Source organism: Gavialis gangeticus, unplaced genomic scaffold (genome assembly GCF_001723915.1).
Source record: "Gavialis gangeticus isolate Ggan-Ray unplaced genomic scaffold, GavGan_comp1, whole genome shotgun sequence".
NCBI classification, from domain to species: Eukaryota; Metazoa; Chordata; order Crocodylia; family Gavialidae; genus Gavialis; species Gavialis gangeticus.
The window spans coordinates 17,604,752-17,617,845 of NW_017729004.1; the positions used below are offsets into that span (position 1 = coordinate 17,604,752).

General features: G+C 44.2%; 1 protein-coding gene across 1 annotated transcript in view; it reads left to right on the forward strand.

The window, feature by feature from the left end:
- DPP6 (dipeptidyl peptidase like 6) overlaps nucleotides 1-13,094 on the forward strand; it is a 982,502-nt gene that overhangs the window by 878,385 nt on the left and 91,023 nt on the right. The window contains exons 13-16 of the mRNA XM_019508144.1: nucleotides 3,815-3,922; nucleotides 4,534-4,625; nucleotides 8,075-8,122; nucleotides 11,104-11,222. Of these exons, the coding sequence (XP_019363689.1) occupies nucleotides 3,815-3,922; nucleotides 4,534-4,625; nucleotides 8,075-8,122; nucleotides 11,104-11,222 (367 nt within the window). The remainder of the gene's footprint in view (nucleotides 1-3,814; nucleotides 3,923-4,533; nucleotides 4,626-8,074; nucleotides 8,123-11,103; nucleotides 11,223-13,094) is intronic.

The window sequence follows — 13,094 nt, forward strand, 5'->3', positions numbered from 1 at the left end:
CAGGCATCTTAACACCATAGCCTCAGGGATAAAAGTGGTAGGGGTGGGGGTCAGCTTGCTCCCATAGTCCCAGGGATAAGGGGCAGGTGAGCAGGCTTCTTTGAAAGGCTCGACACTTCTCACTAATATGAAAGCACAATAGAGACATTGGAGCAAATCATACAAATGCTAAGCCCAGAAAAAAAGTGAACTTCGAAGTGTTAAAAAGCTGCAGTTGGCTATCACATTCCTGTAGTTGTTGCTGAAACATTCAGACCATGTTTGAATTCAAATCCGTAGTGAAGCCATTGCCCTGAGACATTGTGAATTAAGGAGACTTCCACCAAAAAATGGACGTGGCACCAAAACCCACACAAGCAACTCCATTTGTTGCAAGGCCAGAACTGAGGTGTGCCAGGCAGACAAATGGGAGGGCATCAACGCAGCTATGGAAGGAAGGCCGAGTCCTTGAGATGATTGGTCTGCGTGAAACTATAAGACCCCTGTCTGTATAATAAGCAAAAGCAACATAATTGTAATAAAGCTACATGCAGCAATAAATGAGTGCATATCTGACTTTACCTGAACCCAGCCTGAGAGCTGCCCACTTTTCCGCCAGTTTGCATGCAGAACTGTTATGGCAGCAATAAGGTTGGAGGTCTATTTTGCTAGGTGTTTTATATGAAAACTGTAAGAGCCAGTCTTTGCCTCAAAGCGCTTGCCAACCTAACTAGATAAGGTGGGAGGAAGAAGGGAGACATAAAGCAATTTGCCCCAGGTCACATGTCAAGTTCAATGATCAAGATGAGAACATAACCTCTTGAATTGGTTGATCTTGCCTCTCACCAAATGTGTGACTTCTTCCATCCAGTTTCCCTCCAGGAAACACAATTTACTCATCTGTCCATTCCTTAAAATATTGTGGGTGGGGTTATGCTCATTCTGGTTTTTTTTTAAATTTGTTTAATTGTTTTTATCCTCCTTCCAGTTCGATTTTTGTTCTTATCTCGGTAAGATGAAAAGGCAGTGCATGTTGGTGTTGACTCAGGGTGGGTGTGTTTTCAAGGTCCATGGTGTGGCTTCCTGAAGACTATTTTATCTCAAGAATGTGTCCCATTAGCATCGCTCTTTGTGTTACCCATGCTGAGTCTCTATAACACAACTGCTGAGTTTGTAATGAAAATTGTGACTGTATTAACAAGACGTCTGTCCGTGAGCAGATGCATCCAAATAGAGTGCTCATAAGGTCAGAGAACCACTGATGGATGGTAGTAATCATTTGTATGGTGCACATCCTTCCAGCATGTCTCAGAATAGGTCTGTTAAAGCAGTCTGTTCAAGGTCTAGTTTCATTGCAGAGAAACATTGCTAGAATTGATAGTACAATAATCATAGGTACAGCAATATGGGGTAAATCTACAATTGACTTCTCTGGAGCTGTGCCTCTTTACACCAGCAGATCATTTGGCCCATATGACGAGAGGCTGAAAACAATAAGGCGGTTTAGTCTGAAGAAGAGATGACTGAGGGGAGCTTCAGATTCATAGAAAAGTAGGGCTGAAAGGGACCTCTAGAGGTCATCTAGTCCAACTCCCTGCCTGAGGTAGGATCATCCCTATCCATCCCATCCCATATAAATCCACCGTCTGACCTATTAGCAGCCACAAGACATAACACCTTAATCTCCTACAGCTAAAGTATGGGGACCATTGTGGCTGATGTCCTGCTGGTGCAAAAGTAGCTAAAATACATTCGAGAGATCCAAGGAAGATGGCCACACCGTTCTTCTTTCCCACCTCTCCCTCCCCCATTGCAGAAGAAGACCCCTCACAACCCATACCAATTCGATCACAGGGTAAAATTTCTTTGGTAAGTCTTCAAATACCTGAAGAGCGATTACAGAGGAGAAGGAAATAGACTTTTCTCCATGACTGTAGGAGATAGGCTTTATTTAGGAGCAATGGCCTCAGGATTCAGCCGGGGAAATTGAGGTTGGAGATTAGGAGGAACTCTCTGACTATGAAGGTGGTCAAACAATGGAACAGGCAACCTGCGGAAGTGGTGGGCATTTTCAGCCCCAGGTTAGATAGACACGTGACTGGGATCATTTTGCTGGGATGATCCTGCCCTAAGTAGGGGGCTGAACTATGTCCCTTCCAGCCCCAGTTTCCTCTGATCCTACATTATTTTGCCATTGGGTTTTTTCCTCTTCTTACAAGGACTCTGAAATGAAGCACAAAGATTTTCATATTTAAAGTTCTAGGAGATGTTCAAAACAGATTAAACTTACTTTTGTGATGTTTTAGCAAGCAAACAATGGCCATGCTTCTTTTAAAAAAGGACTGAACGCTAAGCAAGGAAAAATAAAAATGAAGCCAGGCGCTTTAGAACCCCCAAAGTAGACCTTTTCGATCTAACGCTAATAGAAAGTTAAATAATTAACAGCTAATTAACAACAGGAATGAAAGAACAAGCAGCGTGTCAGCAGTTCTGAAAAGGAACTACATTTCCCGTGGAAGGTTTCCACATGCCCAAGGGCTGCTATATGCACTGTTTCATTTCCTTCTGCAACATGCAGGATCTGTCTGAATGCAAGTTGTACAATAACAGTAAAATAATTCCCTGTCTGCTCAAGCTGTTGTTTTTTCATCTGCATTAGTTTGGTATGGTATGTTGAGATGTGGTCGTAGTGAAGCCTGGGTGTCAGCCACATCTGGTGAATCATTAGCTGCTGAAGACCCAGGAAGGCTGACCAAGAGCATTCCTCTGTTGAGTGCTTCAGAGAGGGAAGCACTTACAAGCACAGCCCAGGATAGGTGGAGCGGAAGAGTCTTGTCTCTACTCTGATGAATGCATGATGGATTCTTCTTCAATATACTTCATATCTGGCTTCAAGAGATTAAGTTTTTGCTTTAGCAACTGCCCTTGTTGCCATTCAAGAGCTGGAACAGAAGAGCTACAACTAGCCTCAAAAGGCAGAGCTAATGATTTTTGTCGCCATTAGGTACTATATGTATCAAAGTCTAGTGCAAGCCCTTGTAGTCCGCTCTGTAACCGTCTCCTGGAGTGGAAGGCCCCCAGATGCCTGTGGATTCCTGTAGTATAAAAGAAAAGAAAGCAGCCTCCAGAAAAGAATGGGTTGCCATGTGCACTGTTTGATTTCCTTACGCAGAACCCGGTCTCTGTCTGACTGAAAGTCATAATAATCACAGGAAAATCAATCATCTGGTTCACCTGGGAGCTTTGTGTCAAAGACATTTTTGAAAGACATTCTTTTTTCCTCCCGCTTGTAAATAATTTTGCAAATTAATCATCTGTACGGAGGTTGGAAAGGAGACCGAATTAGATTCTGAAAGACAGGCTGGGGATTTTTCTTTAAGGACGTGTATGCAAAATGATATGCAGCCCAAAGCAGCTCTTCCAGCTGAATAAACAAGATTGGCCAAACAAATATCACCCAACTGCAAACCTGTTTAAGGTCTATATTCCAGTTGTCCCCTAGCAGCCTTCTCTCCATAAATGTATGAGCTATTTTTGCTTTTGTAAATGGGTATTGACTTTGAAGCCACGAGTGCTGCTTTGCTGCCAGTTTCGTTTTGCTCCCAGAAGAGGCCAGCAAAAAGATGGCTGGTTTTTTTCTCAGCAAATAAAAAAAAATGCAAAAGTTATAAGAATTTGTGTCAATTTTTCCGTTTCTAGAAGGCTTTATGCTCTTAAACTGTTTTTAGAAAGCACGTCTTACTTCCCTTCGAATTAAATTAACACTTGTTTTTACCAGTTAAAAAAAATCCCCAAACATGAATGATAATTCGTCATGTGTACTTGACATTTGCAGAATGAAGAGCCAGTCTTTTCGAAGGATGGTCGGAAGTTTTTCTTCGTCCGAGCCATTCCTCAGGGTGGACGAGGAAAGTTCTACCACATTGCCATGTCCTCATCACAGGTGAAACGCCCACTGTTTGCGTTGTTGTTGTTAATTAGAATTGATTAGACTGTGTTATGAATATCATATCTGTGTTAAGACCAGAGACATAGCAGTACGTGCAGGAAGGACCTGGCTCCGTCTCAGAATAAGTATTTGCTCCTTAATTCAAGTAAATGCTAGCGGTAGTGGATAACTAGTCACCAGCAGATGATGCAGCTCACTTTGAATATAAACCTCTACAAATGTCCAGCACATTTCAAAGAATCTCCCTGTTTTGTATATTTTTTTTAATAAAGCACCTCCTTCATCAGTCAGTGAATCACACGAGAGGCTATTATCTGCAGGGCAGATGCCCTCTAGGCAGAACAGGTCGTAGGAAAGAATTGTAATCTGTACTCTATCCAAGTCACCCCGTTACCTCCAGTGGAGTTTTGGAAAGGATCGCTTTTAACTATTCTTATGCCTCTAAAGAAATATTTTGTAGCAATTCACCAAATAATGATTTATCTTAAATCATGGAATCATGTCGGCTTCATATTTTGAGAGAAAAGAAAAATAGACTTCGATAGAATTGTTTGATGGTCTTCCTTGCAGAAAGGTGAACTCTCATGCTTTCTGTTTTTTGGCAGCCCAACAGCAGCAGTGATAACTTACAGTCTATTACATCCGGTGATTGGGATGTAACAAAGATTTTGGCGTACAATGAAAAGAGGCATAAAATGTAAGTAAAGTGGTGGGTGTAAATGACTCAATGAAGAGGCTCCCAACTTTTAGCTTCTGCTTCTACAGCTGGTTGCTCTACAATTGCCATTTTGAAAATATCTGAAGGCTTTTTATGTGTAGAGATAAAAGCATAGGCAAAAGAAAAGTGTGGACTACATCTGATTTTGGCTTAAGTACTAGTTTAAACTGGAATATATCTGTTCAGTCTTGCCTTATGTTTTTCTTTTTTCCCCACTCGTGCTGTTTTTAATAACTAATCTCATTTTGGTATCAAAGTCAGAGAGGGAGGTCAGAGAGTGTATTTCATCATCAACAACTTCTAATGAAAATCTTTGAAGATAGATCTCTGTGTCATTTAACAGGTCCCGTTACATATAGTCCTCATAGTGTCAAAAAGAAACATTTTTGGCTGTCAAAATATTATTGGATTATGTAAATGTTTCTAATCAACCAACTGACATAAGATTTTTCCAGTATCCGTTGTTTCCATCGTGTTCCTTTATAATCATCTAATAAGATGCATCTGTTCTTGGTTTTGTCCTAAAATATCAGCAAAATAAAGTAAAAGAGTAGTCTAAAAAGATTTCTTCTGATTCATATACTGTGTGTTTGCCTCCCATGCCCCCACCCTGGAAGTTTCAGTGAGATACAAGATCCCAAATTCTAGACATGGTACATTTAGACTTGGTGTTATCCAAATTAATTCGCCATTAAATAGCTGGGTCAAAAGGTATTAGACCATCCCAACTATTGAATTGTTAATTATTATAGCTTAGTGCCCAGTGCTGTAAGGGGCTGAACACCTTTCATTCCTATGGATTTCAATGGGAATGGAGAGTATGCAGCACTTGGCTGATTTGTGCCCCAACGTATGTGATTAGTCACACTGGAATTTTAGTAACTAGGTTCGGGAACCATCCAGATGGACAGGAAGACTAGCAAGTAAGGCAGAAGACCAGTTTGCCTTGTCAGGGAACTCTTCAGTGAGCTAAAACACAACAAGAAAACTTACAAGAAGTAGAAACTTGGAGAAAAGGCTTGAGAGGAGCATAAGAGTATTGCTTGGGCATGCAGAGATGAAATCAGGAAAGCCAAAGCACAATTGGAGTTGCAGCTAGCAAGGAACACAAAGGGAAGCAAGAAGGGTTTCTACAAATATGTTAGCAACAAGGCTGAAGTGCTCAATACCTTTTTTACCTCAGTCTTCACAGGCAAGGTCAGCTCCCAGACTCCTGCACCTGGCAGCACAGTATGGGGAGGAAGTGAACAACTGACAGTGGCAAAAGAACAGGTTAGGGACTGTTAGAAGAGCTCGACATGTACAAGTTCATGGGGCCAGATGCACCCGAGGGTGCTGAGGGAGTTGGCCAGTTGCAGAGCTGCTGGCCATCATCTTTGATAACTCATGGTGATCAGGAGAGGCCCCAGATGACTGGAAAAGGGCAAACATAGTCTCCATTTTTTAAAAAGGGACAGAGGAGGGTCCAGGGAACTACTGACTGGTTTGCCTCACCTCAGTACCTGGAAAAATCATGGAGCTGGTCCTCAATTTATAAGCATTTGGAGGAGAAGGTGGTGATTAGGAGCAGTCAGTATGCATTCACCAAGGGCAAGTCATGCCTGACCATCCTGATTGCCTTCTGTGATGAGATGACTGGCTCTGTGGATGCAGGAAGAGCGGTGGACATGCTATACCTTAACTTTAGCAAAGCTTTTGGTAGCATCTCCCACAACATCTTTGCAAGCAAGCTGAGGAAGTATGGGTTGGATGTATGGACTGTAAGTTGGATAGAAAGCGGGCTGAATCATTGGGCTCAAAGGGTAGTAATCAATGCTTCAGTGTATAGTTGGCAGCCAGTATCAAGGGGGGTATCCCTGGGGTTGGTGCTGGGGCTGGTTTTGTTCAATATCTTCATAAGCAACCTGAAAGATGGGACGGAGTGCACCCTCGCTCAGCAAGTTTTCAGATGACATCAAGCTGGAGGGTAGGTCTAGGATTCAGGAAGACCTGGACGAATGGAAGATTGAACCAAAAGAAATTTTATGGGGTTCAATAAGAAGAAGTGCCAAGTCCTGCACTTAGGATGGAACAATCCCATGCACCAGTAGAGCCTGGGGACTTGGTAAACGGCAGCTTTGCAGAAAAGGACCAGGGGGTTAGAGTGGATAATAAGCTGAATATGAGCTAACGATGTACCCTTGTTGCCACGAAGGCACAGGTACATTAGTTGGAGCATTGCCTACGCACTGAGGGAATTGAGTCTTTCCCTCTATTCAGCACTGATGAGGCAACATCTTCAGTACTGTGTACAGTCCAGTTTGGGCCCCCCAACTACTGAAAAGATGTAGACATATTAGAGGAGATCCAGCAGGTCAACAAAAATGGTTAGGGACTGGGGCACATGGCTTATGAGGATAGGCTGAGGGATCTGGGCTTATTTAGTCTGCAGAATAGAAGACTGAAGAGGGGATTTAATAGCAGCCTACAACTACCTGAAGTGGGGTTCAAAAGAGGATGGAGCTGGGCTGTTCTCAGTGGTGGCAGATGACAGAACAAGGAGCAACGGGCTCAAGTTGCAGTAAAGGAAGTTAGGTTAGATATTAATAAAAACTTTCTCACTAGGAGGGTAGCAAAACGCTGGAACAGGTCACCCACAGAGGTGGTGGAAGCTCCATCCTTGGAGGTTTTTAAGACCCAGCTAGACAAAGCCTTGGCTGAGATAATATAGTTGGGGCTGGTCCTGCTTTGAGGGGGTTGGACTAGATGTGATGACCTGAGGTCCCTTCCAGCCCTCATTTTCTATGATTCCATGATTCTTGACTTTGCCTTTTCAAATAAAGTTGGCCACCCCTTGCAGAGTTAGCTATCTCTAGGAGATAAGGCACTGTTTAATTGTAACCTCAGGAAGCTGGTGCCTTTATTCTTCTCAAACAGAAGTGGAACTGACTGCAGCATCAATGGAAAGCCTGGACAGTGAGAATCCTTCCAAATTTAAGCTTTCTCTTCCCTCCCTCCTTCAAGCAGAGACTTTGAATAGACATTGCAGGTGACAAGTTGAGAGTTGGCCAAAACTGTCAAAAGTTATTGGAAGAGTGGGGTTTTTAATCTCACAAGAAAAAGTATTTTAAATTATTTTAAATACCACATACAGAGTTCTTTGCATGAGCCATCTTCTTTTGGTGTGCAACTGTCACATGTACTTCAGCACTGAAACATTTTCAACCGGACTTAGCTGCAATGCAGCTTACCAAACATGTATATCCTCTACTGTGGAGAGGTCACTGCCACTTATTTTTGTAATGGGATGAAATGAAAAAGGCACAGGTTTTTGCAGTTTCCTTTACAGGATCATGGAAATATTTTTGGGGTGGCTGTAGATGTAAATAATGTATGTGTAAATACCCACCCCAGAATCTAATAGTCTCTATTGTACTTTATATTTTTAGTTACTTCCTCAGCACAGAAGATTTACCCAGGAGGCGGCATTTATACAGGTACGTTTTTTGTCCTTTTATTTGCAAAATGTGAAATCGGTCCCATTCTAGAGGACGTGTAACAATTACATGGAAACCGTTTCAAACACAATTTAGTTTCCCCTGCACAAAAATAAGCCTGCATACATTTGCATTTTGTGTAATCATATTAGCACGTTACGGAAACCTAACAAAATCACAGAAATGTTGGGTCTTAAAAACAAGCGGAATCAGCTGGACATTGTTTGCAAATGCTTTTTCTCCAGTTTCACACAGCTTCAACATGTTCTCTACAGCTGTACAACGAACACGTGAGGGCTAGTTGACATGCAAGTTATCTGCGTGACAACTGAGAAATAAATTGCTGTGGGCTTAAGAACAGTGAGTCTGTTCTTAGATGTACTTGTTTCCAGCCTCTTTTTTGCCTCAGACCCCAAGCACTCTAAAATGTTCATTTGCTAATCCTCACAACAGCTTGAGGAGGACGTGGGAGGGAGGGTAAGGGAAAGTAGCATTATTCTCATTCTACAGATGTAGAAACAGAGGCACATACAGGATACATCTCTGGTGTATCCATCACCTCTAGCCCTCACACTGCTTCCTTTGGCTGTTTTCCCGTATCCATTGTGAAGAGCAGGGGCAGTGCTGAGCTCCTTTTGGCTGCCAGCTTGTTTACCTCCTGTAACATGATGCAAAGTTTTCCTCCCAAGTGGGAACGCAAAGCAACAAACTGAATTACTAGTGATTTAATTATGTCTTTCCTTCCTCTGCCTCTGTCCACTTTGCTCAGCGGTGCTTTGAGAGGCTTGGCTTTCAGCATCCATTTTTTAAATTAAAAAATCACATCAAATCTGCTTAGGCCATTCACTTGTATTATAGTGAATAAAGCTCATTTTCTGTGAGAAATCTCCACTGTAAGCATTGGCCTGATTCAGACTACTTCCACCTTCCAGATATAACTAATCTCTGCAGGTAGCTACTGTTCACTAACTTGCTGGGACTCAGATAAATTTTCTTGGCTCCACTGAAGTCACAAGGGCTCTGGCAGTTTCTAGCCTGCAAGTCTCTGGCCCCCAGTTTGTAATCCCTGGTTGAAAGTAGCAGCAAGTAAACAAAGCACAGCAAGGTAAAAGAGGGTGCAGATTGAGCACACATCAGCTGATGTCAGGAGCTGTCATGCGTGCCTGCTCTCACTTCATAGTAAGTGAATGGGAAAGTAGGGCAGCTTCCTCCTGTTTCCCTGAGAACTGAACTGTCCCGATGTAGAGTCCACTTCCTGCAGGGGAAGAGAGGGCAAATACAAGAAGTCCCTGCTGCCTTGCAATTCGCTCTTCTTTCTTTGCTTGTCCATACCCCTAGTAAATGACCCAGGCCTCCCTTCACGTGGAGAGTACAAGCTAGTGCCCAGAATGGGAGCAAGGGTCTAATGCAGTAGGGCCCAGGGTTTTGGCCCCACTGGGTAGGTGAGTGGCACGGGGTCAGTCTACAGGCTGGATCCTGCATGGGGCTGGCACATGGAGTCGGTCCTTGGTCCTGAGCCTGTGCTGCCCATGCCCCATGTGTTTGGATCTGGCTGCACACTGGCACAGTCTAGTGTGCAGGTCCACATTATCCAGCCCACAGGGCTTTCCAAGGGTCCAGACATTTGGCAACAGGGGAGCAGGACTGAATACTGCTATTGCTCCCCTGTCACCAAATTTCTGGACTCTTTGGATGATGTAACTCCAGCCCAAATTTGCTCCACTGACTCAGGGTTGAGCACTCCTGGTCTAGTGAATCCTAACCTCAGCTCTGCCACTGCCTGTCTCGGTGGCCTTGAACTAGCCTCATAGTGGGTGTGGACATGTGACACTTTACACCGGAGTAATTTGACTTCAATAAGTGAACTATGTGCAGTCTTATGTTACTGTAAATCAGGGCTGCCCCACCTGGCCATTACTCTTTCTACTGCTCCTGCTGTTTCTGGGGTCTCCAAGCTCCCTTTCCCTCCTCCAACTTTGGTTTCCTGTCCCTGCCCCTATGGGTGGCATGGTGGAGCTCGCAAGGGCTGAGGGAGCCCACGGTCCATGCAGAGGGAGGTCGCCCTACTTGTACTGCCCGTGCGGCAGTGGAGATCCTGTTAGCAAGTTTTTCCTCCGGGATAAAGTTACACAGGTGTACTAAGTGTGTGTCCATTCCCATTGTCTTGTTTCCATCCAGTACAAGCCAACTCTCCTCTCATTCTAGTGTGCAGGTACTATTGCTCCAGGCTTGGGAGAGCTGGTCATGAAGCTGCTCCTTTCTATAAAGTAAATTACTCTGTAGTAATTGTGCAATGTGTCCACATCTAGCACCTCTACTTCAGTTTTGCTGCCCATAAAAGGAGACTAATACTTCTTCCCTGTGTTTCTGTAAAAAAATGTAAAGTGAAAAATTGCAACAGGAGTGCTGAGTATTACTATTTCCCGCCCTTTAGCCTGTAGTGTCCTGCTGTTTAGTGCTCTTGAGGACACAAGCAGGTCAGGCTGTCTGCTTTAAAAAAAGCAGCCTGAACAGCATCTTTTCTGTCTACTTGACTGTTGTGACTACCAATCCACAAGCTGTTATCAGAGTGGATAAGGAGGTCACAGTCCAGGAGGCAGGCACCAGCAAGTCAGTTCCCCTTTATAATAAATATCATCTGTTATAGAAACACTGTGCCCTAATTTCTGTTGGTCTATTTATACTGCAAATGCAGCTGCAGCCATTATTTCTTGGAAAGCTGTGCAGCTGCTATACGGCCTGTCCTTGAAAAAAATCAAACCAAAGGAAAAGGTTATCAGTACCCTTTTATATTATTTTTCCATGTAGGCAAAAAAAAGCACCATTACTTCTATTTAAACTCTGTTGAGTTTAAATAGAGGTTTCTCTTAGGAACGCTGGACACATTATAGTTCGGTTCTACAGTGCAATCAAGTGCCAGAATATTGTTTCAGTATAATCCCTGCTCAGTGACCTTCATGGATATGCATTAATTTTTTCAGTGCAAGCACAAATGGAAACTTCAACAGGCAGTGTCTGTCATGTGATCTGATTGAAAACTGTACTTACTTCAGCGCCTCATTCAGTCACAACCTGGACTACTTCTTACTGACCTGTGAAGGTACTTTTGTTTCTTGTATTGCTAAGGCTGGATTTTTGAGCAGGCTTAGACCAAGTTTGTAGGCACATGCAAAAAAAAAGTGAGCCAGCAGCACAAAGGTGGGTCATCTTCAAATGTATGTTTTGCTTGATAATTTACAAACCATGTTTTTGGAAGAAAAATCTTAATCTGCGCTGACAGCAAGAGTGCTCTGTAGTTACACTATGTAATGCACCCTGGATCTGCTATAGCTTGTTACATGATGGATGGGCGAATGGGGCATGAGCCATTGGGGAGCTGTCTGGGGGTGAAGGTGTGAGAATAAAGCTAAGGGGATACCTCACCCTCCAGTCCCCCATCCACTCCTGTCCCCTTTACCCTGCATCTTCCCTGCAGTGGCTCTGACAGCAGGGAGGGCAGAGAAGCAGAAGTGGCAGCAGTGCAGGAGATGACAGGACACCAACACAAGTGAAGCCCTGGCCGTGGCTACTGCCACCGGGGCCCAGTCCTGGCCAGTTACACCTCTGGTTTGTTATATTCAATGTAAAGATCAGAGGCATACATCTCACTTTCAAAATGACTTTGGTTACAGAGAGAGGTAATCATTTCATTATGATCAAAGGACACCAACATAAGCTGTTGCAATGCAATTGTTGACCACATAATCCTGTATTAAGACGAGCATATCAAAATGCTGCATCCTTCATTCAGGGTGAAATCTACAGCAATTTAGCTCACTTATGGCACTCCAGCAGCATGCAGAGGTAGATGTTACAGCGTGAGCTGATGCTCCCTCTCTCCTTTTAAAGTACGCAGTTTACCCAAATCCAAGATGATTTCAAATTTAAGATGACCCCCCCCCAATGCTTAGATTCTAGACATGGAAAAAGCATAAATGTGTTACCATTTTCCATATAGAAAATCTAATTATTGCAAGGTCACGTTAAGTTTGTCCCTACCCACTGCTGCAATGGGGACAAGCAGTGGTGGGGGGGCAGGCAGCAAGGCAGTCAGGTGGCTTGACCTCTGCCCTTTCCTCCCTGTCCCTCGCATCACTTGCCCCCTTGGTGGGGTCGTAATAGGCTACAGAATGAACATGAGCCACCAGTGAGGTGCTGTAGCTGGCAGAGCAAATCAAACACTGGCATGCATCTACCGGTGCATTTCAAGCAAGACTAAAGGTGTCATCCTCCCACTCTGCTCGGCCTTGGTGAGACCACAGCTGGAGTACTGCGTCCAGTTCTGGGCACCGCATTTCAGGAAGGATGTGAAGAAGCTTGAGAGAGTCCAAAGGAGGGCATGAGCATGATTAGAGGTCTGGAGAGCAGGTCATATGAGGAGAGGCTGAAAGACTTGGGACTGTTCAGCCTGGAGAAGAGAAGACTCAGAGGGGACTTGGGGACAGCCTGTAAGTATATCAAGGACATATATCAGGGCCTGGAGGACCATCTGTTCACCAAGGACCCCCAGGAGACTACAAGAAACAACGGGCACAAACCAAGTGAAGATCGCTTCAGATTAGACATAAGGAAAAACTGCTTTACAGTTCGAGTGTCATGCATCTGGAACAGACTCTCCCCCTTCCCCGCCCCAGAGGTGGTACAGTCATCCACCCTGGAGATCTTCAAAAAAGCATCTTGACACCCACATTGCTGGGGTCATCTGATCCCAGCAGTCTTTCCTGCTCAAGTGCAGGGGGGCTGGACCTGATGATCTTGTAAGGTCCCTTCCAGCCCCTAACAGCTATGAATCTATGCTTGTCCCCTAGTACCTGCCCCCTCCACTCCTTTCCTCCAGCCTGCCCCCCTACTGTTTGCCCCCCAAAACCAGTTCCCCTTTTTGCTCCCCCATGCCTGGCCCCTATTTCCTCCCCACAACTGCCTCCCCATGCTT